At 39.2% G+C, this 20,317-nt stretch overlaps 1 protein-coding gene across 2 annotated transcripts in view; it reads right to left on the bottom strand.

The window, feature by feature from the left end:
- The window catches only part of NLK (nemo like kinase), a 130,521-nt gene that overhangs the window by 37,872 nt on the left and 72,332 nt on the right, over positions 1-20,317 (bottom strand). For both annotated transcript variants that reach the window (XM_074189027.1, XM_074189028.1), the window contains exon 3: positions 17,678-17,733. In XM_074189027.1, coding sequence (XP_074045128.1) covers positions 17,678-17,733 — 56 coding nt within the window. The remainder of the gene's footprint in view (positions 1-17,677; positions 17,734-20,317) is intronic.

Below are 20,317 nucleotides of genomic sequence, written 5' to 3'. Positions count from 1 at the left end.
GAGATATAACAACCTAGCCACAGTGAGTCATATTCTTTGGAGGGAGATGCTTCTAAAGTATTACAAAGTCTACGTGTCACCTAATCAAGAATTATGACCACAGTCCCATGTGGCTATCACCCTCAAAAGCATTGAAATGAGCACAATGGCACCCCCCTTAACAGCCACATTAAAAGATTATCTATCTATCTATCTATACATGTCTGTCTGTCTGTCTCTCTCTCTCTCTATATATATATATATATGAAATAGGGAAATGCACTCCCCAGTCCTCATCCTCTTTTGTTTCTCCAAGAGGTGAGAAATCTTCTGTACCACCTGCTTTAGGACCAAGGTCTTTTTCCAGGTCTTGTGGATTCTCTTGAGTTTGGGAAGGGATGATACAAGTTTGGTGAAAGGGGATGTTCTAACATTATGAGTACCACGAGTTCGCCAACAGGTGAATGAGTGGCAGAACTGGAAGGGACAAATGAGATCATCTCGTACAACCCCTTCTATTTACAGAGGAAGAAACTGAGACTCAGGCAGATTAAGGGCCTGTTTGGAAATGGCAGAGCTAGGTTTCAAACCTGATCTTCTGATACCCCCCCCTCCGCCCCCTGGGCAGTGTTCTTTCCACTATATATAGTTCCTGGGGGACCAAGCATTGTCTTTTGTTCTTTTTGAATCCCCAGCATTTAACACAATTCCTGCTTAATAAATGTTTACTAAATAATTACCCACATCACACTGCCTGGATTTTGTTCTTGTCTCTGTTACAGCCTTGGCCAGATAACTTTGATGAGCTGGGAGTGGAGATGGGGGGGGTGAGAGGATGATCAGCGTGATATTATAGGATTCAGGGCAACCACCACTAATGGGCTGATGATGACTGGGGGGTCAGGGGAGGGGTGCCCTGGCCAGGCTGCACCTGTCCTTCTGAGGTCACTTCTAGGAAGTCCGATGACAAACTAAAACAGACAAAGAAGGGTGATCAGGCAAGGCCAGGGACTGGCCAGCATACCTCCAAAACAACTAGACATGTTTTATATCTTTTTAGATTTTTTTTGCAAGGCAATGGGGTTAAGTGGCTTGTCCAAGGCCACACAGCTAGGTAATTATTAAGTATCTGAATCTGGATTTGAACTCAGGTACTCCTAAACTCCGGGGCCAGTACTCTATCCATTACACCACCTAGCTCCTCCCACAACTAGAAATGTTAAGTGAGATAGGAGGAAAAGACTTAGTGGGGCCTGCAAGCTGTTCTACTGGGGTACAGAGGGTGAAATGAGAAGCATCAGACAAAAGGTACAGAAGGGCAGGTATCAGCTCCCAATGCCTGAAGCTGGTCAGCAATGGAATGGACTTCCAGGGGAGCCCAGGAAGGGTTTTCTAGAACATTAGATGACCACTTGCTAGGACCTGACAGAGGAATTCTTATTCAGATACAGAGAACATTAGAGATTCTTTGAGGCAGTTTTCAGCTCAGAGCTGGTATTAAAACAAAAGTTTAAAAACAACTGTGATGGCAGGAGATAGTTTTCACTGAGTAGATCCTAACATAGAATAATTCTAGGCAACTCTTCCAAATCTGTTCTAACTAGCAATGTCATGTTAATAGGTATTCTAAGATATTCTATAATTGATCTAATTTACAATTATAGCAGCTTATACTTTAATGTAATAGAACATCTTAATATATTATTTCACTTGATTTTTTTTAATATTGAATAATTGTCCTGACTTTATAGATTAGAAAGCTTGAGGTGTGGAGAGATTAATAGAAGCCCAAATTGATTACATGAACCAAACTTCCAGTCAAGTGAAAATGTAACTGAAGTGATTCCTACAGAGCCCTCATTGCTGATGGCAGTCTTTACAATCATACATATCAAGACACTGTGAGAATTAAGTTGTTCAGGCCGTAAAAGAAAGAGGTCACTCCAGATCAGGGGTGAGAAATAATCTAAGGCTTGCGAAGTCATATGGTCTGGCATGGCCAAGGCAATAGCAGGCAGGGCTGGAAATTCAATAAATCTGGGATCTTTTTTAGAAGTGAATTAATAAAATGTTTGACAGGCTTAATTTGGCAGAAAAAAGGTTCCCCACCCACGATAGCATGTTTTTTCACAAGTCAATTTCAGAAAACTCAAGATACCTCAATTTAAAATAACAATCTCATACTATTATTTATTTTTTAGTTTTTTAGTTTTTGCAAGGCAATGGGGTTAAATGGCTTGCCCAAAGCCACACAGTTAGGTAATTATTAAGTGTCTGAGGCCGGATTTGAATTCAGGTATTCCTGACTTCAGGGCCGGTGCTGTATACACTGTGCCACCTAGCTGCACCTGTCAAGGTAATTTTTAAGAGTTAGATATAAGATTCATGGAGTGAATCATTTTGTTCACCAAACATTTTATTAAGCAGAGGTGAGGGGTGAAGAAAAGGTACTTCCTCCCACTGCTCAAACACCACAAACAACAATGCTGCCCTCAAGGAGCTTGCAGTCTAGTAGGGGGTCTATTAGACCACATTCAGTGCAATAGGTATTGTAAATAAGGGAAAAGATCCTTGTGAGGCAAGGCTGAAAAACCATTTAAGAGAGTCACTTAAGGATTCTCAAGTGTCTGGTCTTTGAGAAGAAGGTATGGCTTAGATGGGCATAGAGGAGGGAGGTTATGCTGGGCAAAGGGAACCCTAAGAAGAAAGGTAAAAATGAGGAGATCTGCTATGGCTGTGGAGCTGACAAGTGACAGATTTCAAGGACATTTAAAACAAGTCTAGCACACTAAACATACTCAGTCACATCAAGCTCACAATGAGGAGACCAGGAGGTAACAGCCCCCTTCATGCCTACAATTGCAAAACTTCAACAAAGATTTAGAAAAATAAATGATTAGCGGTAATATCCTCAAAGGCCACAGGATGGGAGTGTTATCCCAAGTGCTCCTTTTTCTGGGTGTGTCTTCCTGTGTCTGTTCATTTGTCTCTTTTCCCACTGGTCTTTCATTTCCTTGTTCTTTCTAAGTGTCCTCCCCAATAGCCATTATATAATTATAAATCCTTTGTTTTAATTGTTGGATAGTAGCTTGGGCTACATCATTTCACCTTAAAAACAGGTAAATGGCACCACTGCATTCTCCTAAAAAGGAACTAAACTAGGAAGCATTTTACTTCTGAGGTTTTTGGCTTATTTAGGAAGGGGAAAGTTCTTGTGGGAATGCATTGAAGGACTCTGAAAGTAAAAAGGCTCTGCGCCTGTCCATAAACAACTAAAAAGACCAGCCAGGAGTCTGAGAAGAGATCAAGGAGAGGATAAAAGACAACTAAGTTAAGACTCTCCCTACCCTCCGAAGCTTATCAGGTCCCAACCATAACCTAACTCTGCAGCTTTGTGTTCACTAGGGGGAAGACACAATATGACCTTCCATCTTATTCTGCAAAAGCTGTCACATGAAGAGTCCTCTTTTCTTTTAGGACACTTAGATTTTCTTCCATTGTTGTAGATTAAAATAACAACCACACTATAACTGGTGCCCCAGGGCACCAGGGGAGTCTGCCTGTGCTGACCACATAACCTGAAGAATAAATTATCTCAGTCTCAAGAACTGAGAGGATTTTCCAATGTATCTTTGGTCTGGTAATATTACTGGGGTCCCTCAAAAGTCAATGATCAGAAGGATTCTGCTTAGGCTCACGAAAAGATCCTTGGGAGCAAAAAAAAAAAAGATGTGAGGCAAATAAAAGGCAGGAAAGGTGAGTGAATGTTTGTGTGTGTGTGTGTGTGTGTGTGTGTGTGTGTGTGTGTGTTCTGTAACTTTCGAAGACAAAGGAAAAGAGGTAGGTATATGTGAAAACTGTTATGGTAAAATAATGACAAGACTAAGAAATGAGGAAAAATACACATAATGGTCAAAACAGGCCTTACTTATTGTAAATAAAGCAAATAAGGAATACAGGTGACAAGGTTAGGAAATGAATATTCTAAAGCTTGGTAGCCAACCAAAACATATAAACAAGCCTCTAGCCATAATTAAAATAGTAAAGTCATCCTCAAATTGGTGAAGCTCTACTCTGATGTCTTCTCATACAAAGAGAGCATGAAGGTGATCTGGGGGCTCTCAGAAGCTACTGTAGACTTGGAGACAAGGACTGGTAGGATCTAACCAACTACAAAGGCTTTTGGTTTGGACCTGTCATCAGAGGATCAGCCTTGCCCAGGTTTGTTACAAGAAGGTTGGAGAGAAAAAAAGGGGAGGGCGTGGCTAGGTGGCACAGTAGATAGAGCACTAGCCCTGGAGTTGGAAGGACCTGAGTTCAAAATCCAGCCTCAGACACTTAATTACCTAGCTGTGTGACCTTGGGCAAGTCACTTAACCCCACTGCCTTGCAAAAAACAAAACCAAAAAAAATCCCCCCAAAACCAAGAAGGTTGAAGACCAGGGGATGGATTTTTTTTTTTTCAGAGGCAGATTAAGCGTTTGTTGACAGTCAATTGTTTTGATTATTGGAGTACAAACATAAGCAAGCAGCAGTCCCAAAAGTGTATTCATGTGTATGGGAGGGAAAGTAGCACACCCCACAGCTTGGAAAATGATTTGGAGGACTGGCTTTAGGCCACAAAAGGCAAAAGAGTGGTCAGAGTGCAGGGTGTCATCAGAAAAGGGGGTGCTGATTGAATCTGTGGCTGAAGTCCTCAGACTAATGAACTAGATTCAGAAGGTGAGGGGGTAAAAGTGGAGGACATTTCTCAACCACCTCTAGGCTGGTGCTGTTAGGTCAGGAAATTTTTAAAGGAGCAGAAGAATCAACAAAATCATCAAGTATGAATACGTTGCCTTCTACAGTAGAGTCTACGAGTGATGCTAAAGAACACAGCTATACAACTGTTCCTGAAAAATCTAACCTCCAATCATGTGTCTCTTAATGGAGTTATTTTTCATTTTTTTTTAGGAAGTCATGATTACTAGTTGAAGGGTCTATAGGAACAGTGCCCACAACACCCATCCTATTAAATCATCATCATAAGTACTGATCAGTCATGATTTGGGTGGGTGACACAAGTGGCAGGGAAGATGAACCAGTACAAACAATAAGTCAAGAGGATGTTTGAGACAGATGCTTAAAGACCAAACCAAAACCAGATAAAACAAAGGAAAAAGGGTGAAAAAACAAAGGGTGAAAACAATGTTTAAGGAAAAGAAAATGGCTATAATGTTAAAGGAATGTAAGGATGAGAAAAAAGGAGACTTTATTAGGGGAGTAAAGATGGCCTAATCTTTGCAATGAGGAATGTAATTGCTATTTTAGGTAGTAATAGATAAACTACTTCCTTTCTGAGATGCTAATGTAGCAAAATCTGTTCTAAACCACAAGAATCCTGGAGTGGTGATCACCATGATTTTGTTTGCTTAATATCATCTTTAGAGTTTCTCCTGTTTAATGACTCTAGGATGGGAATGTTTCCTACAATTTTTGGTTTATTACTTAGAAATGTTTCCTATTAGCCTGACAAAACGATTGGGAGAGAACCAAAAGCCGATTTTTTGGGGCTAATTAAACTGGGTCAGCTCCTGGTTGGAGATACTCTAAATGCTTATCTTGTTCCCTGAAAAACCCTACACCTCACAGGGATGATAGGGAAGTGCTATTTAAATTGAAAGGCACAGCATAAATGTGAGTTATTATTATTTTATAGAAGTCTACTTTTGGGACAAAATATCTTTGATCCATTTTCCAATCCCAGGTAAGGCATACAATTTGTATTTTATGGTGGTCCTACAGGAGAAGTCCATCAATTAATCTCTCAGAAATATATAGAACAAGTCAATGTGGTAGGAAATAAAATAAACAGAAATCAAAATCAAGTGTCACTCGATAAGCCCCACTTTCTCTGTCCTCTGAAATACTACCTGTTCTAGGTGACCTATCATATTTAACACTATTTGAAGAGTATCTGCTAATGGCACATATGTGTAGATTAGTGGGAGCCAAAGAAATGCTTTCTGATCGCTAGGACATGTTTAACTGTATTTGGCAAGTTCAATTGAGTCACCTTTCAATGCCAAGTTCTCCAGGTGCTATTTTTTTAAGGTTTTTTTTTTTTCAAGGCAATGGGGTTCAGTGGCTTGCCCAAGGCCACACAGCTAGGTAATTATTAAGTGTCTGAGGCCGGATTTGAACTCAGATACTCCTGACTCTAGGGCCAGTGCTCTGTCAACAGTGCCATCCAGCTGCCTCTCGAGGTGCTACTCTTAATAAAATGAAGCCAGTAGTGGGAGACCTGGCTAGTTTGCCAAGGTGGCAGACACTCTGTGGCTCCCATGCCTTCTCCAATGATGCCTGATCTGATGTAGTATTCTGAGGCTTTTGAAGCCACTACTTCCTCATGTTTTACATGGCTGCCTCCTAGGGAAAGCAAACCTTTAAAAATAAAACTAAAATCAGAGCAGTGATAGATAGGCAGAAGATGTGTGCTTCCTTAAATTCCTTTGGCTGGATCCTGCACACTGTTAGGCTAATAATCAAAAGGTTGACCAAAGAGAGTTGAGCAGCATAGGCAACTGTTAATGGGGTGAACAAAGCCTCATGCAAGCTTTGATTGGACTCTGTTTTTTCGATGTTTTACTATGACTCTCTGAATGTACCGCAACTGAAGATCACCTCTTTCCATATAGATCAAGAGTTTGGGCCTTTTAATCTCTTTTTAAAAGAAAAATATATTTTCATGGATTTCTTTGTTTTTACAGTTACCTAGATTTCCTTTTGGGATTATTATTATTTGTTTTTACATGCAGAGGTAGAGAGAATCAAGCTTCAAAAACATTAGATTTGTTTGTTTCCTTCCCCTGGAACTTAGGTGTGGTTTCCTAACTAAAAGTTAACATAAATAAGCTGTTACAAATGTTAACAGTTAAGGATTCATCTTAAAGTAGGGAAAAAAAAAAGAAAATGCAAAGATGAGCAGGTACTTCAAAGAGGACTTTGAAAGTCTTACAAAAGTCCCCTTTCTCCAAATCCCAAAGGCATAGAGTCAGACAGTACTGGCGTTACTTGAGAAAGTTCAGACTAGCACAGGAAAATGAGAAGGTTGGTGAGTTTTATCCTTAAAGCTATCACTGCCAAGACCTGTAAGCAGCAGGACCAGACCTGAGGGGATCGGCTGCCCCATTCATTCTTTTAACTCTAGAGCATAGTCAAGGGCATAGCTACATAGGGTTGCTGGTGGTGTTGTTCAGCTGTTTTTCACTTCTGCCTGACTGTTCATATGACCCCATTTAACCTTTTCTTGGCAAAGATACTGGAGTGGTTTGCCATTTCCTTCTCCAGCTCATTTTTCAGTTGAAGAAATTGAGGCAGACAGAGTGAAGTGACTTGCCCAGGGTGACACAGTAGGTAAGGGTCTGAGGCCAGATTTGAACTCAGGAAGATGAGTCTTTTTGACTCTCCTAGCTGCCATTAGAGTTGCTATATCCATCAAACCAAGCGACTGCCATCTAGATTACATTTTAGGTCCAACAATAACATCTTGAATGGGAATAGTAAAAAAAGTATAGATGCTCAAATGAGATATTTAGTTATATGAAATGAGGACTTGCCGGAATTTAGTGACATCAGAAACCAGGGAGAGGCATAAGGCAAGACAGAAATGGAGAAAGAAATCCCCAGCTTTCTTTCTGTAGGCAGGGGAACTTCTTCAACTACTGGCATGATGGTGAGGCCAAGTTTTAACTTGAACTATATCCTGGTGGAAGACTGTGAGGTACAAGCAAAATGTGCACGAGGGGGACACAAAGAGGCTGAACATTGTTGCTGTTTGTCCTTTGTTCTTGAAGAGGGCCAATAACATGATTTCAAGACATGCAAGTGAACTGGATTTGAGTGAGGGGGGCTGTGCAAAGTCACTTCTCCTCTGGAACCATCTGGGTCCAGGGACCAGATAGCACTAGGGATGCCTGGAGATGGCCCTGGGTGCAGTGGGAGACCTTGGCCTTTTTAAGTTAGGGCCTTTATCAGGTTTCAGTTTTTCAGAGGCAACATCTATTTCAGTAATTAAGGCAAGGTAAAAACTGAGGCAAAAAATGTCCTTTATGTACTCATAGTCAGTGAAAGAGGACTTACAGAGGTATGATGGCCAACAGCCCTTCTCTGTCTCTGACTAGTTAGCTCCCTTGGACCTTCCTCTTCAGAGTCACGATCATGGGAGGCTCCACACATTCCCACAGTGCTTGAGCTGGCAGAGTGGGAAGCTGTGAGATTTGTGTCATGAAGTTCCCAAAGGAACTTAAAAAATTCCAGAACTGGAGTAGGCTAAATTTCCTGCCAGGGGGAGCCCATGTGGTTCTGCATGTGCTAATAAGCCTTAAAGTCAGAAGGAAACCTAGTATTATTTTTTTCTTTTTGGCAAGGCAAATGGGGTTAAGTGGCTTGCCCAAGGCCACACAGCTAGGTAATTATTAAGTGTCTGAGACCGGATTTGAACCCAGGTACTCCTGACTCCAAGGCCGGTGCTTTATCCACTATGCCACCTAGCCGCCCCCCTAGTATCATTTTTTTTAAAGTAACTGACATAGGGAAAGAAAATCCATAATCTGTCACATGAAATTATTTTCCAGAAAAGAGAACTAGCAGATTCTGAGAACACATTTCCAACTCACCCCATTTTCTAGAAACTTTATGCAACAGAAGTTTCATCAAACTTGCTACAATTAAATCTCTTGAATTTGTAGGAAACAAACCAAAGCTAAAGAAAGTTAAAAAAAGATATCATTCAATATATTATAAAACATTTGTTGAATAGATCATACTGGATAAGGGTTTTACAAACATTTTTAACGTAAATTTTATAGATGACAGAACTGAATTTTTGGGAACGAAGTTGCCCAAATTTTGGAGTTCTCTTGTGTCCTATATTTCTCTAGACACTAAGCATCTCTTGTACAATGTTAAAACAAATGCTTTAAGTGCTAATTCTGAAAATTTACCACTTCCTTCCTCTGTCTGAAAGGATAACATTCCACAACAATGCTCATACAAATTAAAACATTCCTTTCCTCACTTAAATGTCTCTTTTCCTAGAACAGGTCCCACAGAGGCAGGAAGTCTTAACCTAGATCTTAAATGTATAACTGATCTGATCTGAAATTAAAAACGAGGGCATTTAAGTAGCACAGATAATGAAAATCCGGTTTATAGACTATTGGTTTCAGTAAACCTGTCCATGGGAAAAAAAAAAGTGATGGACCACAATGAGAGTTGCTTCTTTTTTTGTTGAAATACAATGAGCCAGCCCTCAACCCCAAATTCTTCTCACAACAAAAACCAAAGAAGGTGTCTCTGCATCAAGGAGGCCTGTAGGCACTTTGGCTATAATTCCTGCCTGGTCTTAAAATCTGGCATGTGCTTCTCTATAGAAATTAGTATAATAAAAGGTCAAGTTTTTTTTTTATAAAATCCCAAACAAATAGGAATCTCTTTATCTTTTCAAAGTAGTTAGTATCTTACACTTGATCAAAAAACTACCAGCACTGGAATTTAAAGCTAATTGGAAAAAGGAAATTGCGCTATTTAGAAAAAAAATGATGTGGCAAACTGTCATGCTACATGCTTTGGTGGGTTACATGTAGCCCCAATGGCTGAGTCTGGATGGGACAAGGCCATGCCTGTGTAGCAAGAGCAGAAGCAAAGTGAGTTCAAACTTCCAACCAAGTAGTCTTGGAAACTGCAAACTCTGCTTGCAAATGCTCAGGGAGTTTGCTAAGGAAATCCATTTTCATTATATCTATCTGTAAGAGCCGAAATGACTGCTAATTTATGAGCGGAGAAAAAAGTGAAGAGAAGAGAGATTAGAAAATGGTAACCTAAACCAATCAAATCACTGTTATTTTTGCTAGCGCCAGAGGTGGGGCTCTACTCTGAATGGCAGCTGGCTGGGATGAAGCTTTCACATCCCTGTCTGTAGGAGTCCCATCCCCTTTTCCTCAAACCTACTTTGCCATCTAGAACTATTTCACATACTACCCTTTATATTAGACCTGTGTACTTTTCCCAGAAATTTTTGTGTGTATGCGCCCATATGCGTATGTGTGTGTGTGTGTGTGTGTGTATATATATATATATATATATATATATATATATATATATTTGCATTTCCTGATATGCATATGTTTTGCTCCCTCCTAGAGAATTTACTCCTCTGCCAGGAGCTGTTTCATTATTGTATTTGTAGTCCTAGCATCCAGTACAACGCCATAAGGGAGATGCATAATAATAAATTCTTGATGAGTTTAACTGATAGTTATTCTTTGAATTCTGAAACATGACTCTAAGGATTGTGGCCTCTCCAAGCTGCATTGGCAGAGGAAGACCATTCTCTACCTCCACCCTCACCACAGACATTCCTCACTTATTTTTCGACTCACAGGATCATGTCCTGTGGCACGTCACAGGACAACTGATCACATCAAATAACCTAACTTAAACTAATAAAAGCAGCTCACAGTTATATGATGCTTGGTATACATTATCTTAATGAATTCTCACTAGGGCCATGCATTACTGACCCTCCTGCATATTTGAAGAAATTGTAGGCCTGGAAGAGATGAAGTCATGTGTCTAAATTTCCATAGGCAGGAGAGGTCTTTGGAGGACAAATCCTGGGGTTTTCTGCCATGTCACCGCTGCCTTCCAAGCCTAGTAAATCCTTATTTGGCTCATGGGTCCTTCCTCACAGATAGTCTAGTCTCAAATAACCATCCTGACTGATAGAATTTGATAGTAATTTAGGCTTCTGCAGTTTATTCTAAAACTCAGTACCTCACGATGTTAATAAAAGCCAAGACCAGACTGATATCAATACTACAAACAGCTATGACAGCAGGATGGCAGAAGGCATATCTTTTAATGAATCACAGACAAATGTTCATACAGTCCAATGTTGTCTGGAATTCATAGTGATTTTTATTTAAGTAATTTTGGAGGCATAGGAAACTGAAAATGCAAGTAAATAAAATTGAGAAGAGGGGCAATGGAAACAACAGAGCCCTTTAAAAAAAATAAGCAAAACAAAATGGGACCAAATCCAAAATAATCTTCCTACTCTTCCCACCAGAAAGATAACTATGTCTAGGTCTACCTCCCACATCCTAGGCACCCAACTAATATCTGTTAAATGAACAAACAAACAAAAAGATAAAACATTGACTGGCACTAATACTGTGCCAGAATGAAGAGTCTATTCTGCATTGAGAAATCTCACTTAATATTAGTGTTTTATGAGCTATTCAACAAGTTATGGGAGAAACAGATAAAGACCCACTGAAAGATGCCAGGCATAGTCTTAAAGGAAAGCAGGCTATAGAAAAGGAAACATTTTAACTGAGATTGACAAAATTTCCATATGGCAACAAATTATTGCTGATGGAGGGGATAGCAGGGGCAGCATAGTAGTGGGGATGAAGTTGGGCTTGGCTGTGAAGACCTAGGTTTAGTTTCTAATTCTGACACCAACTATGTAACCCTGGACAGACCAGAAGCTCTATATGCCATATGCTGTAGGCAACACTTTAGATGGCAATCTGGCATTAGTGGAGGGAGTACCTTCTGACTAAATAGCAAATCTTTTAAGCATGGTATGTGAAGGACATACTCTACTATGCTATAGCTATAATTCACTGTTTCCTCTCTCTGCTCTACTGTCTCCATCTCTTTGTTCTGCCTATTTGTTCCCAGGACAGTCCCTTTTCCTCCTCTGTCCAGCTTTATTTACTTTAGTCCTCCTACCTAGCCTTTAATAGCTCAGCTCAAAATGACACTTCAATTTGGAAGTCTTTCCTGATCTCCCTTTCAAGGTCTAATGACCATTTCTGTTTCAGATCTCATGTAGCACTTTGTTTAAACCTCTCTTTGGTACTTATTATTGTTCTGTATTTAATTATTTCTGTTTATTTCCTAATCCTCATTAGACTGTAAACTCCATGACAGCCGGGATCATAACAGAGTTAATCTATGACTCTCCCCCAAGTGTCTTATTGGATGAACTCAAAATTTAATTGGCCCTTGTGCTAAAGAATGAATATACAAATGACAAACAAACCCATGTTCTTTCTCTTCTATATACTTAAAGAACACTGAGAAAGCTCTTTATGAAAAATATTCCCTGAAGAAAGGAATGCTTTTCCAACCCCAGCAGAGACTTCCATCAGCATCCATGGTTCTGGTTATTTGGTTTGGATAGAACAAAAAGGAAACCCAAAGAACTGGAATGTTTCAAAGGTCATCCTCCATTGTGTTATTCCTGCCCTAAGAAAGAGGATGGAGGCTCTTAGTACTTGTCAGAACTGTAGTTACTGATGGGACTCATGTACTACATGTTTCCTCTGGCATCTTTGGGAGGTAAAAGTATGGAGAAGTGAGCTGATTTATACATTTTTAAAATTCAAGCATTTGTCATAGTCATCTATTATAATAATTATTGTTTTTATTATAAAGCAAGATTCAGTAATCTTGAGATTTATATACACGACCTATCAGATTTCACAGTCTTCTGGTAACTATTCTTTTTTTTTTTTTTTTTTTTTTAGTTTTTTGCAAGGCAAATGGAGATAAGTGGCTTGCCCAAGGCCACACAGCTAGGTAACTATTAAGTGTCTGAGACCGGATTTGAACCCAGGTACTCCTGACTCCAGGGCCAGTGCTTTATCCACTGCGCCACCTAGCGGCCCCTGGTAACAATTCTTATCAGAGAAAGTGTATTTCATTTATACTAATCAGGATACTTTCCCTGGAACCTGTGGGTTCATATGTTTCAATATGATGACAAGTTTTCTCCCCCAAACTCTCTATTTGTCCAAGATACAACCTCACAGGGACATATGAGGAACTCAATGTTGGGCTTAATTACATGCATACTATATTGTTAAAAAAATTTTAAACTCAAGCATTTGTTATAATCATTTATTATAATAATTATTTTTATTATAAATCAAGATTCAGTCCTTGAGAAATTTTAAACTAAAAAGTTTGCTATTTAAACATTCCGCATCAGCTTCAAGGCCATTTATAATAAGATTAAAGTCACTAATCACATCCCAGATTGTTTTCTTGCAGGCTTAACACACATGAAATAAAACAAGGAAATGGCAACCCTCCAATGTGAGGTATTCTCAGCTAATTCTTTGTGTCACAGAGAAAGACTGAAGCTTTCCTACAGTATCCATGGCATATACTGTTCTGAGAAGTTGACAAATTAGACAAAATACTGTAAAAACATAAAAGCAAGAAGATCCGTTTTCCTGGAATTCACCACTCCTTCTATACATGAATTTTCCATAACTCTTGTACTGTGTAGGCAGATAGACTAATGTGAAATTCAATAAAGACATTCTTTTCTTCAGTTTGCCTCAAGCAAAGCTAAATGTTTTCCTACCCAAATGAGAGAGTAAAACCAACCTGAATTTCTTTTGGGCAGAGATATATAGTCTTGTCACTTACACATTCTGAGAAGCAGACATGTGATGCATGTGATGTGTGTGTGTGTGACGCAGCTGGAGTTTCTCACATGGGAGGAAAAGGTCTTGGTATAAGAGAAAGAGACAACTGTTCAGCAGCATCTCCGGGACAGAGACACTTAATTATCTTGATTATACAAAAATTCTCCTATCTCCTCAGCTTTCCTGAAACTATAATTGACTTTGAATCAGCTTTTCAGATAGCTTCTGCCGACAACAAAACCAATGATTTTCCTGGCAGGATCCTGTAAGGGGAAAGGAAGCTTTGTGGTGCTCTACTGACAGGGCAAAAAGCTTGAATGTTTTTTTCCCTTACAACTAACAATGACAGTCAGAGAAGCATTTCTTGAGGGCTTGTACTGATGCCTTTATTTGCCAAATTTAAACCACTTCTTTGGCTCATGCCACAGGGCTCAAAATTCTGCTCTAACACCTCATGTAACTCAGAGACTGTTGCTGGCTTCTAAGTTCTCAAAACCAATTTCTACTGGCCCAGATCCAGATGAATGGAAAGGCAGAATTAAATGGCTGAAGCAAGAAAAGATGATATTAGTTTTTTAAACTAGAGATAACATATGCATGTGCTATGCTGCCTGGCTATTAGAGGGAAAGGGTTGGAGTCAGTGAACTGGGAACATATGAGAGGCCATTCCTTTGAATTTATACCAATCCTTACCATTCTTGTGCTATAAATAGTTTCAAAAAATGAGAAGTGAGGGACATATTATTGATCTGATTTCTTTCTTTTTTTTGCTTCAGTAATAGTAGAATGATTTTTATAAGATTCACACTATGCCAAAGGAGAAACAATAGGAAAGAAAAGTCTCTATTAAGAGGTCAGCAGAGATAACTGATAAAAGTTATCATTTCTATATTGGTTATGATTTACAATGTGCTTTATATCCACTGTCTCATCTAGTATTCACAATATGTTTTCCGAGGCATGGAAGTATTGTTATAACCATTTTACAGATGGGCAAGTAAAGTTAAGCAACTTGTCTAAGGTCACACTACTCAGTAGCAGAGCTGGAACTTGAATCCAGATCCTTTTGATATCAAACCCAATACTTTTCCCACTATAACATGCTATAGCACATCTTGTATTTTCAAAGTGTCCAACTGCCACTACATTTTATTCTTTTCTAATCCAGGGAGGTCTGGAGCCTCCAAAAATGAAAAAAAGTCCTATTTACTATTCAAAACTCTTGATAGTTTCCTTTACTGTAAAAAAGAAGCAGTGTTTGTGTGGAGCTAGACAACCCTTAGAAAGCCTACAGCTTTCTTTTCATACAGCAAAGGGGTAAAGTCCTGGCATTCTAACCTACACAGGAAGGTTAACAAGAGAGACTTAGTTCTCCAAAGACTGCAGCAAGTCAAAGATAAAAACAGGGCTTCATCTGCTTTAAAATAGCTAGACCAGAAGTGGTAGTTTGAGATAAGCACAGAACAAGGTGAAGTATTAAAATCAAACATCAAACTGATGAGTAGCGCTCAGCTAATGACCAGAACCTCAGGATCTACTCCTGACAAGGACAGTGGGAGAGGCAGCTGGCCAAAGCCTTACAGCAAGCCACGAGAATGAAGCCCATGCTCACTCCCCCTCCACCTTGTCTACAAGAGAAGGGTACTCAGTTGTACCATCTACATCAGAGTCAATCAGCAGATCAGAGAACCCTGTCTAATAAGCTAAAGTACCGGGGAGTCATACACATTACCCAAATTAGATAGAATGGAATGTTAACATGAATCAATCAAGTATCTAGTCGTGATGCTTTTAAAGGTCCCTTCCAGAACTAACAATCAAAGAATACCTATAGTAAATTCTGCTATAATGTAATATATGTGCTCCTCAAAACTACCATGAAATGCAAAAATTATCAAAACCACAGGGCTCATGGAAAAAAGGCATTGGGGCACAATCCTCAAAAAAACTTTATTAGTAAGGACCTAATAACAATGTTAGCACAGTTTTAGACATGACAAATGACTGCTCACCCAGAAGTAGCATCAGGGGCCTAGGGCCCAGGTGAATGGGCAGCACTGGAAGCTGCCATGGGTAAGGGAGGGACAGACCAGCTGTCCTCAGTCCATAGCTCCTATGGCACCAAAAGGTGGCCAGAACTCAAACTGAAAAAGATTTCAAGTTTGTTTCTGGAAGTGGCTGTGGGGACATACAAGCTATTATAAAGTAGTGTAAGTAGTGTTATTCAATCTCCCTAACAACGTGCAAGGAATTGATATTGGTAGACATTTAAGGTGTGTGTGTGTGTTGTGTATGTGTATGTGTATGCCTATGCTGTGCATTCATTTTCTGTTTCCTTGATGATTAAATCACATGTAAGTAAATGTGAAAATTTGCTTTATGCTAAAAGTGCACCTTTATCAATGGCAGAATTAATTCCCATTTTAAAAGCAAGTGTTTAAGGAGAACTGACTGTCCTTGGCATTTTCTAAATATGCTTCCTGACTCCCCCAAAAAGTGTTCTTTCCCAGAAAATATAGAATATTTTGAAGGCAGAAGGACGCATTTCAGGATGTGACCAGCCCTGGGCGGTCTTTGGGGCTGGTCCAGCAGGGGGCGCTCTTGTCTCTTTCTCAAGCTGAGTCTCTGTCTAGTGACGGGTGGGGGTGGGGGTGGGGGCCTGGCAGGACCTACTGACCTCCATGGAGGGAGCAGGCCTTGGCCTAGCCTCTGGGCAGGGTCACTGTCACTACCTCTTTCTGGAGGAAGTGAAGATTTTTTCCTACCCTTTTGCTCCCAGCTTTGTTCCTGGAAGATGTTAATTAAAATGTCCCAGAACAATAAATCATGATCTTTCAAGGGAAAAAAAAAGGGGGGGGGGGAGCACACAACGCAGGGAGTTGGGAAGAAAGTAGAAACTTGATTTACTGTGAAAAATATAGGAAGACTAATACTAAAAAGAGATTTGTCACCCAGGACACCTCTGCTTTATGGTCTTCTACACTTCCTGAAATTTTATACCTTATTGTATATACTGTATAAAAAAAATATAGGGGGCTTGACTTTACATTTGGATCAAGTATTGATATAGAGGTTTTATGCACCCCAACTAGATAGATGCTCTCATTTGTTAAGCTGGTTAAACTTGGGTTAAAAAACTCACATATTTCTAACTTTACCATAAAGTAATGAAGAAGCAAAAGCCTATTTAGAGTAATCTCCTATCACCAAAATGTTTAAAGTCCTCAAGCCACAGAATTCTTGGAGTTACTCCTGTGTAAAACACAGTAAGCTCCCCAGAAGGCCAGAACATTCCTGTGTTTGTGTGCGTGCATGTGCGTGCATACAGAGGTCCTGTCCCCTCTATCTTTCTTCTATGGGAAAACTCTTCAATGTTCTTAGCTCTCCAGAACTCATCAAAGTCCCAGGACATGGCCATTATCTGCTACTTGTGAAGAAACTTATCTCCTTTTGCTCATTTTAGGTATTGTGAAAATATTAGTATGAATCAGCATGAATGGATTTAACTTTTGTGACATTACCAGATCCATTTTTTCAGTGTATTCCTTGACTTTCATTTTAGAACTTAAGTTAAATGCAAAACATCAATTAACAAACTCATCTAGAACTATCTGATGAAGTAACCTGAAAAAAATTTCAATTTTTCTTCTACATACACAGTAGTCCCAGAAGACTATGAATAGATATCATTAGAATACAGGATACTCTTATGGAAAAGACCTGACATGCCCTTTCAGAAAGTAGTTGCAGTATTGGATTATTTCCTTCAAGAAACTCACAGGACTCCAAGTATTTTAACTTGCTAATTTTCACCCCAGCCCCAAGTGTACTACATAGGAGCAGGGGGAAATTGCATTTTGCAAAAGATGCAGAACAGTGAAATGGTTTGCTCAATGTCACACTGAAATCAGTGTTGAAACGGGATTAAAATGTCATTCTTCTAGTTTCCTTTCAATACTCATCTTTTGTCAACTTTATCTCTTTTAGAGGTCTAGAAGGTCTGTTTTAGGGAACCACCTTGGTAAGAATTTGATTACAGACTTTAGATTTTGAAATTACCTGTTCTGGGAGGTACTTTTTCAATTACTTCCAAAAGGGTGACATTTACATGAGGTACCTTATCAAGAAGGTAGCCTAGAGCGGATGCTGGGAGACCCCAAATCAACCAAACAACATCCCCTTCTTTCACATTTCCCAGTTAGGATACATTTCTTCAAAATAGTCAATGTGTGGAGGTTGGAGTATGTCAAGGGCAGAGAGTACCTGAGGGAAAGAAAAAAAAAAGTCAACATCAGAGAACTAAGATGGGAAGAAAATTGATCACATAATAAATTCAAGGAAGCACCTATAACCCTTCAATAATTTCCAGGTTCAATTTTAGCCATTCATGGGACTTAACTGAGTGTTCAGTTTAACAGTAAAAGAATGCACAATTCCAATCACAAAGACAGTGTGGGAATAGACATCAGTTCTGCTGTTTTCCAAGTGACTAGAGGATAGATCTTATTAAATATGCCTCCTGCACTAAAGAGAATCTAACAGTGCCAACTGCTGGCTACCCCACTACTGTGTATAGATTTAATTTTTTTACAATGTTTTTACAAAAGATCACCTCAAGTTGGGGATGGAGGCAGGAATGTTCTAGTTTTGGCACCATACTTAATGTCTCTGTTTGCTGAGTGACTTCAATCAGAAGCATATCAGAGGCAGTATCAACCAATACAACCTGAGTTAATCCATCACAGCAACAATCAAATGGATCTCTCGTCACCTGTATCCTCATACCTCTACTTCCCCAATAGGTCTGTCCTAAGAAATAAGCCCATTTTACTAATGGAAAATCCTAAAGCATAAAAGCAGTAGAAGGAATACTACCATCTCAATGGATCTAGCAGTCTCAAGTTCCTGATTTTGACCTCATTCCACCACATGGCAGTGACTAGATCCCTTAAGGTTTACTCCATTTCAGTAAAGCATTTCCTATTTGCAAAGTTCAAAGTAACCTTTTCCTGTCAAATGGCAAAATCAAAGCATGATTTAAAGGCCAAGAAAGCAAAGTGGTTCCAGAATATTTTTTAAAAAAGTTTTATTAATGATATCCATCTTATTTTTCTGACCTAAAATGTTTCTATGTTGAGTATTACAGTACAATGAAAACAATAGATTTTCAGTAATATCAAGGAATTCTTTGGATATGAAAAGTTCATTCTCTATTTTTCTTAAAAAATAAACCCAACTATAATTATTCAATGTGATCAATTTATGTAAATTGGCTCCAAAGTAACACGATGGACCAATTTCTGAACATGAATATTTGGCTCCAAGAGAAGACAGTGGAAATTAGTGCTTCCTTTGACATCTCTCTGCCCTAACATTCTGTCTCTCTGAACAACATACATCCTGCTTTTGGGAGTGAAAGGAGATGGTTGGAGTGACAGCGTCCATTAGACAAACCCATTTTACACTTCAAATCTATCTGCTATAATTAGAGGTTATCCAGAGGAAAGTGACAACCATACATTTGAACCCTGATACACAAGAATGGGGCTTTCTTTCTTTCTCCATACTCTCTCTCTGATGAGGCTATTTGTAGAAAAGCTGCATATAAAAAAACAGGGCTAGACATTTGAACCCCAGTACTCAGTGGTAAACTTGAAACCATGAAGGAAATGACATTTCAGAACTCAATATGGAAGCTTTCATGATTGTGGTTGCCTTTTCCCCCTTCTTCTCTTCTTCCCACCCCAAAATGAGCATGCTAAACTTTATCAGGAGGAAGGCTTACTAAGCATTTCTGGAAGGAAATTCTAGTATTTAAGTTACATGAATATGAAACTAACCAGGATAAACCAGAAATTGCCAATGTGATAAAAGGAGTAAAAGGGAGGTTTACAGGAAGCCAAGCTCCAAGTTTTCTGCCTACTTATTCTTTCTTAAACCAGCCATTTTGCAATTCAGCCTTTATTTCAATTTGGTTTTTGAAAGGGCTGCTTGGTTCTTTGTATCTTCAAAAATTTCTGCCATCACCGACAAATTACTTTCCTAACTATATGTTTTCAAGGTCCAAAAAAAGCCAAAGCAACTCTTCCAAGATTTACCAAAAAACTTAGTTATGAGAATGTTCATTTTCATGTTATAAAATTCACAAAAAAAGTTTAAACATCAGCAAATGATCTAGCCTTGATTAAGCCTTTAATCACCTGACAAGAGCAGTTTATTCCTTTGTATATTTTCAGGTTTGAGCAGTTATGTGTCAGAGTGAATTGGGGGGGGGGGTTGTCTTTAGTCAGAAGACTCATCTTTCTATTGACTCTGGCCTCAAACATTTACTAGTTTATGTGATCTCAAGCAAAGTTACTTCCCCTTTGCCTCAGCTTCCTCATCTATAAAATGAGTTGGAGAAGGGAATGGCAGAACATTCCAGTATCTTTGCCAAGAAACCCCCAACAAGATCAGAAAGAGTTGGGCAGAACTGAAAATGACTATGACTAAAACAAAGATAATGATTTTCAGATTCTGGAACAAGATCGGGGAACCTTGGACTTGAATTTGAGAGAAGGCTATATCTATTTAGCTCATTTAATTTTAGTAGACAACCAACCCAAAACGTAGTTTTCTTCTCTTTTCTACCGTTAGAATTCTGAGCTCCTTGGGGGCCATGCTTTTCTTACATATAGGGCATCCCAAAGCACCATCAGCTTCCTAAATCACAACAGGCAGGTCCAAATTCCCCATGGAATGTGCTTCCATAACAGCCTTGGCTACTTCTTAATTCGAGCAACAAGCCCTTTGGTACATAAATAAACCCATCCTATCCAGTATAAGGAATTCTCTGGTCACCATCTGG

Source organism: Macrotis lagotis, chromosome 5 (genome assembly GCF_037893015.1).
Source record: "Macrotis lagotis isolate mMagLag1 chromosome 5, bilby.v1.9.chrom.fasta, whole genome shotgun sequence".
NCBI lineage: Eukaryota > Metazoa > Chordata > Mammalia > Peramelemorphia > Peramelidae > Macrotis > Macrotis lagotis.
This window is presented reverse-complemented; position numbering and strand designations above follow the sequence as displayed.